The sequence below is a fragment of the Cololabis saira genome, chromosome 16 (genome assembly GCF_033807715.1).
Source record: "Cololabis saira isolate AMF1-May2022 chromosome 16, fColSai1.1, whole genome shotgun sequence".
NCBI lineage: Eukaryota > Metazoa > Chordata > Actinopteri > Beloniformes > Belonidae > Cololabis > Cololabis saira.
Genome location: NC_084602.1, coordinates 25,576,461 through 25,583,744, shown reverse-complemented (window position 1 = coordinate 25,583,744; position 7,284 = coordinate 25,576,461). Strand labels below are relative to the sequence as shown.

General features: G+C 41.2%; 1 protein-coding gene across 1 annotated transcript; it reads left to right on the top strand.

The window, feature by feature from the left end:
* The first annotated feature begins 1,295 nt into the window (after positions 1-1,295).
* Positions 1,296-5,415, top strand: LOC133461939 (actin, alpha cardiac muscle). Its single transcript, XM_061742966.1, has 9 exons — positions 1,296-1,427; positions 2,532-2,683; positions 2,778-2,906; positions 3,092-3,202; positions 3,301-3,385; positions 4,347-4,508; positions 4,597-4,788; positions 4,899-5,080; positions 5,171-5,415. Exons 2-9 carry the CDS (start codon positions 2,555-2,557, stop codon positions 5,312-5,314), a joined length of 1,134 nt encoding a protein of 377 aa, XP_061598950.1. The 5' UTR covers positions 1,296-1,427; positions 2,532-2,554; the 3' UTR covers positions 5,315-5,415.
* Positions 5,416-7,284: the final 1,869 nt, after the last annotated feature.

Genomic DNA, 7,284 nt, shown 5'->3' with positions numbered 1-7,284 from the left:
AGGAAACTCTTGCAGCACTTTGAAGTGCATCAAGTTTACACAAATGCCAGCAAAACATGACCCAGTGTTTTCCCAGGACAGCTTGAGTCCCTCAATGTACATACTAAACTCATGTTAACATAATTTAACTATAATACTGCAAACAACCATTTCATAATCTGTTATGTCTGAGCTTGAATGCTGTTTGTTACTGCTGTTTAATAGAAAAGGCTGGTAATGAATCAAGTATCCTCTTATGTATATCTGTGAAAAGTCTCTTTGTCATTCAAATAAGTCTGAAATGTTGCATCTGAGTGCTCTCTTTGGAGATACAGCTATAAATAGAAGGATACCGTGCGGCACCGTGACGCAAAAGAATGTCCTCACATTCCTTTAGCTGTGATACAACCATTTATACCTCACCCTTCCTTACATGAAGGCATGACTCAAGGTTTTTTTTTTTTCATCAGACACAAGCAGTCTTTTCTGAAAGATCTGACCAAACTGTTTTGAGAACTTTTGCAAAACTTTATGCATCAAGATATTTGTGCAATCCCTCCAGAAATGACAGAATTGCCTCATAAGGTACAGAGCACACGAAGGGAAAATACTGTGCAAGTGGCACAAATATGGAGCTCCTCTTTTCAAACTCACAGCTTGGGAACCTCAGTGGCTGCTCATAAATGACTCGGGTGCTCCCCATAACCCTAAATGGAGACGGCTGGGCCAATCAGGACGAGGCACCCACACAGGGGAACCACTCAGACGTTCAGATCAGAGACACATGCCTGGCGTTGCCATCAGCTGTTCCCCACGCTGAAGGGGCTCACTGCACATGCCAGCAGGTTTACAGGGATATACGATGTTCTCATCTCCTTAACAAGACACCAGTGACACTGCATTAAGTGGGCCGACTTAGTAGGCTTTCTAGGTGGCTATGGGAATGCTAATGCCTCTATGGGTTGTGGCTTATGTCTTCCTTCCTGCTGTGGGGTCAAATATGGTTTAAGACAAATATATGCATATCAAAAAGGGACAAATGATTACTTAAAAGAACATATTTAATCATGCACATGTCCTAAAGCATGAAGTTGCTCTTGGTTCTTTCAGACATAGTTGAATATACTATAAAATAATATTTCATATTATAATAGAGGCAAAAAGTTGATTTAACAAAACATGACTTTGCATTTTCTGTTTCCAAAAATAAGCCAAAACCTTCAATTAATTTATTAGATTCCTCTTAGAGCAATAACACCATCCATGTATGTAAAACAAACTTTTCATGGGGCTTGTTGATTTATGTTGGAAGCTCTTATTTGGTCGTGTCTGAACCTTTGACTCCACCCCCCGCCGGTGCCCCAGACCCAGCGTGGGTCTTATTTAAGGGGCTTCCCTCACCTCGAGCCTTCGTCCCAGTGGAAGCATCTCTGCACCAGCGCACCTTGGTGAGTACGCTGCACACCTCTTCCTTCTGGATCACTGAGATTAGTCTTGCAGTGGCTGCTGATTGCTTTGCAATAATCAACGACTGTAGTTTTATATGCATTCATGTCTAAGAAATTGTATTGCAATAATCAACGACTGTAGTTTTATATGCATTCATGTCTAAGAAATTGTATTGCAATAATCAACGACTGTAGTTTTATATGCATTCATGTCTAAAAAATTGTATTGCAATAATCAACGACTGTAGTTTTATATGCATTCATGTCTAAGAAATTGTATTTGGTGTCCTGCTATGCAGGAGAGAGTTAAAGCTGCTGTTGCTGGTAGTGATAACTAGACTTAAAGCACTTTTCCTGTGAAAAAACTGCAGTTTTGAGAGTGACCCTAAGAAATGATCATGGTAACATTTAACTTTCTTGCTCTTGCTTTTCTCAGAGTAGAGTAGGAAATCTGAGGGGATAAAAGGAATATTTATGAGTAATGAACAGCATGAAGTTAACAAGCAGCTGGGGCAGAGAGCCCAGTTGTAAACAAAAGTGTCACCATGCAGACAGACGGGTGCTGGTCTGGCGCTTCTGACCTGAAATAGCTGGAGATCCCTGTGGCACTTATTTGATCCTGTTAAGCACATTGTGGGTCTAGAACCCTAAAATAGATCTCAGATCTCTCTGTTATGTCCGTTTTTGGTGCTACCTCAGCAGCTCTGAGAAGTCGCAGGAACAATCCTGGCAGTAGAGATATGCTATCAGTGATTGTACAAGTTTAGGACCAGAATAGCACCCAATGGCATGTTTAATTAGCACGAGATAAATGGCTTCCACGGAGGTGGGTTGTGATAGTGTCTGCAGGGGATAATGCCTTCAGAAGAGATGTCAGATATTGTTGGCAGGTCTGCCAAAGCTTTTTGGATAACACTTAATGCACGTCAGTCACTTGGGTGTTGAAATGACAGGTCATTATATCAAGTTTGCAGCACCTCCACGGAAAAGGCCTGGGACTTTGTAACAACAACAGGCATTTGTGACATGTTCCACAGCTGCTTCTGCTCTCCAGCCTTAACACTCTTTTCTTTGTGCGTCCATCCTACACTGCTCAAATTTTAGACCACCACCAGTAAGACCTAACCATGTGTGACGACGATGAGACTACCGCACTCGTGTGCGACAACGGCTCTGGCTTGGTCAAGGCTGGGTTTGCCGGAGATGACGCTCCCCGTGCTGTCTTCCCCTCCATTGTTGGAAGGCCCCGCCACCAGGTACGCTCTAAACCCAACGCCATCCTAAATGAGGCATGTGTGATAAAAGTTAAAAAAGGGTTTCTAATGTTTTTTCTGATGCTTCCTTCCTCAGGGTGTGATGGTGGGTATGGGTCAGAAGGACAGCTACGTAGGTGACGAGGCTCAGAGCAAGAGGGGTATCTTGACTTTGAAGTACCCCATCGAGCATGGCATCATCACCAACTGGGACGACATGGAGAAGGTCTGTGTTGACAGGGAGACTCATTTGCACCATTCATGGCAGCTGACCTTCTGCATTCTTTTGAATTTACAACCTGACTAACAATCATAACCAGATGATTTATTTTTAGATCGGTGGCTTTATTTCTCGAGACCTGCCTGTTATGTTTCTGGCCTGACATCAGCTGTTCTTTTGTCGTCCGTCAGATCTGGCACCACACCTTTTACAACGAGCTGCGCGTGGCCCCAGAGGAGCACCCAACCCTGCTCACTGAGGCCCCCCTGAACCCCAAAGCCAACAGGGAGAAGATGACTCAGGTACTTTGAGCCTCGTGAATTTCATTTCTAACACATGCTTGGGTGGAGTCAAGATCTTTTTTATTTAATCATTCTGCTTGTTTTTTTTCTTCTTGCAGATTATGTTTGAGACCTTTAACGTTCCTGCCATGTATGTGGCCATCCAGGCTGTGCTGTCTCTGTACGCCTCTGGCCGTACCACCGGTCAGTAACTGTTTCATGTATAATACCCTGAATTTGTGTAATTGCAATACACTCAGGCCCTCTTCTGAACAGTATGGACTAGGGATGGGCGGTATGGACTAAAAAATGTATCACGATCATTTCTGGCATTTATCCCGGTAACGATAAAAATGACGATAAAAAAAATACCAATTCAACTCCACCTTTGTAACTATAAATCTATCTCGCTCTCAGATCCGCCATGTTTGTTACACAAAAACCTCATCAACGGGAATTTATCCTTTTTTCTTTCTTTCTTTCTTTCTTTCTTTCTTTCTTTCTTTCTTTCTTTCTTTCTTTCTTTCTTTCTTTCTTTCTTTCTTTCTTTCTTTCTTTCTTTCTTTCTTTCTTTCGTCCGTCCGTCCGTCCTTCCTTCCTTCCTTCCTTCCTTCCTTCCTTCCTTCCTTCCTTCCTTCCTTCCTTCCTTCCTTCCTCCCTCCCTCCCTCCCTCCCTCCCTCCCTCCCTCCCTCCCTCTCTTTCTTTCTTTCTTTCTTTCTTTCTTTCTTTCTTTCTTTCTTTCTTTCTTTCTTTCTTTCTTTCTTCCTTCCTTCCTTCCTTCCTTCCTTTCTTTCTTTCTTTCTTTCTTTCTTTCTTTCTTTCTTTCTTTCTTTCTTTCCTTCCTTCCTTCCTTCCTTCCTTCCTTCCTTCCTTCCTTCCTTCCTTCCTTCCTTCCTTCCTTCCTTCCATAAATCATCTTCACACAAAAACGTCATTAACGGGAATTTATCGTTTTTACCGCGAGATGACAAATTCTTACCGTGGGGAATTTTTTTGACGGTTTATCGTGAACGGTAAAATATCGCCCATTCCTAGTATGGACACAATGACGGCAGCAGCAAAATGCAGTTTGTGATATCAGAAATACTTGAAGATGACTCACGTTTCCTTGGCCTCTGGAGCATTCACACCTGACCCACTCTTGGTCTTATCTGCTTTGCGAAGGTATTGTGCTGGACTCTGGAGATGGTGTGACCCACAACGTCCCCATCTATGAGGGTTATGCTCTGCCACACGCCATCATGCGTCTGGATCTGGCCGGTCGCGACCTGACCGACTATCTGATGAAGATCCTGACTGAGCGTGGCTATTCCTTTGTCACAACAGGTAGGGTGATAGCACCATTCTTTTGACTGTTTGAGATATTGGTGTGGATGTAGTATTTTGAGAATAATCGACCATTGTGCCCCCTCAGCTGAGCGTGAGATTGTGCGTGACATCAAGGAGAAGCTGTGCTACGTGGCTCTTGACTTTGAGAATGAGATGGCCACTGCTGCCTCCTCTTCCTCCCTGGAAAAGAGCTATGAGCTGCCCGACGGACAGGTCATCACTATCGGTAACGAGCGTTTCCGTTGCCCAGAGACCCTTTTCCAGCCTTCTTTCATCGGTGAGTTCAGCATCTGCTTTGACTACATTTACATTTTATTTGTTTGCCTCCCCACTATAATATTTCTCTCAGTTACAAAATCATCAAGTTCTTTGCTTGTTCTCCACTAGGTATGGAGTCTGCAGGCATCCATGAGACCGCCTACAACAGCATCATGAAATGTGACATTGACATCCGTAAGGACCTGTACGCCAACAATGTGCTGTCTGGTGGCACCACTATGTACCCTGGTATCGCTGACCGTATGCAGAAGGAGATTACAGCTCTGGCCCCAAGCACCATGAAGATCAAGGTGAGAGAGTGGCAATGGGTTTAAGTTATCACATTTAATGAAGCGTATATAATGTCAATAACACTTAAATCATGCTTATTCCCTCCCTAGATCATTGCTCCACCTGAGAGGAAGTACTCCGTCTGGATCGGTGGCTCCATCTTGGCTTCCTTGTCCACCTTCCAGCAGATGTGGATCAGCAAACAGGAGTACGATGAAGCCGGTCCCTCCATCGTCCACAGGAAATGCTTCTAAACACACAGCCATCTGTAGTCAACCATGCATTTGGATGTCTGTGTCTCCTGTGTATATATGTATATGCCCTACTGTAATAAAGATAAGCCTTTGTGAGAACATCTCACGGACTGTTTTGTGACTGAAAAACATGAAACATGAGCAAGGGAACGTGGAAAATGAACATTTGACCATTCAGAAGTAGATTCCAACGAAACTGTACATGGTCTGGATGATTTGATATTGCAGGAGCAGATGGCCTCTGAGTAAGATTAAATTAAATTCAACAAGAAGCGGAATATGAATGAAATGGCATGAAATGGGTATGATGATGCACACACCAGCACATATAGACAGAGACATCATGAATGGTATGAGGCACAATATTACAAAATGTTATTACAAAGGTAAACAGAAAGAAAGAAAATGCCCAAGTTCAAGTATTTTACAGTCAGATTTGTGTGTCGTTTGAGCTCACGAGAGGCTTAAGTGTAGACCATGTACTATTTAGTTACTGCAGATACTTTCATGGAGCAAAAATATACTTCAGAGGTTATTAAGTATAACTTGTGTCCAGATCCACATTTGCATTGCAGCACAAAGCTGTAGTACAAATCTTAAATGAGTGACACCCTGCAAAAGTGAGGATAATGGGTCGACTTGGCTAATGCCATATGCAAAACCTGTTGCTATGTCAAAGGTTGTAAATACATTCTTGAAAGGGCATGTATAAATTTTATTTTGACCAAAGCATAACACACATGAGGAAACTTGTGGAAACCTCACATTAAACTTTGTCATTTGTAGAATATCACATGAGGTTTACTGATGAGAGCTGCAGAGGTATGTCTTTTTTAGCTCTGTTTATTTGATGTGGACATCCCAAATACATTGGACAAACCAGGTGCATTGTTTGAGTGTTAACCCATTTTCTAATTGGCAACACTTGTCCACAGGTGGCTTTTAACAGATTGTTCTTTCAGTATTTAATTTCTTCTTTTCAAATCACAGCAAAAACCCATTAATTCACATCAATGAACAAATGCCTCGAACAAAAATTTTGGAGTGATGTGACTTTTCTTTAAATACCTGAGTCATTTATTAGTTGACATTATGCCATTCCATCATGTTCTATCTTTAAGGGTTTCTTTCTTTTTACTTAACATTTTGGTTCTAGTTATAATCAGTACTCGATTTGAGGGGGGATGGCATCCCCCCTGAAATAAAAACAGTCCAAATCATGGTTTTACTGCTATTTCAAATTTGACAATTTTCACCTTTCAAGTTTTTTCAAGTAAATTTTCACTTAAAATAAGTAGAAAAATCTGCCAGTGGGACAAGATTTATCTTCTTATTACAAGCAAAAAAATCTTGTTCCACTGGCAGATTTTTTTTACTTATTTTAAGTGAAAATCTATTTGAAACAGGTGAAAATTGTTGGTTTTTTTCCAGTGATGAGTCTTGTTTTAAGTGTAATGAGATTTTTTTACTAAAATTAGACATTTTAACTAGAAATAAGACAAATTTTCTTGTTAAAATTTTGAGTTTTTGCAGTGATCCATTTTACTTATCCTGTGAAGGACAGAGTCATATTGATAAGTTCAGAAAACTGTTCTTTATTGTTGTGTTTGGATGTATTTGATGTAAGCCCAGTGGATATTTAAAGCTTACAGAAGTCTGCATTTAACTGCTGCTATGTCATTCCTGCAGTATTTCTGCAGGTGTTTTGGTCAGTGCTATTATTTGTAATATATTATATTATTTGTAATCAGCACAAATTATCTGTCCCCATATGATAAAATCCACCAACCCCCCTGATTTTTTTGATGTTATATCATCAGGCCATCATTTAGAATGGTGCACTTGGAACCAAACAAAAGGTAAACCGTACTGTATTGACTTTTGTAAGGACTGTTGGAAATGATTGACGCATACATTTTTTTTTTTTTTTTAAAAGGTCAGACTTACAACGCCGCATTCCAACATCGCAC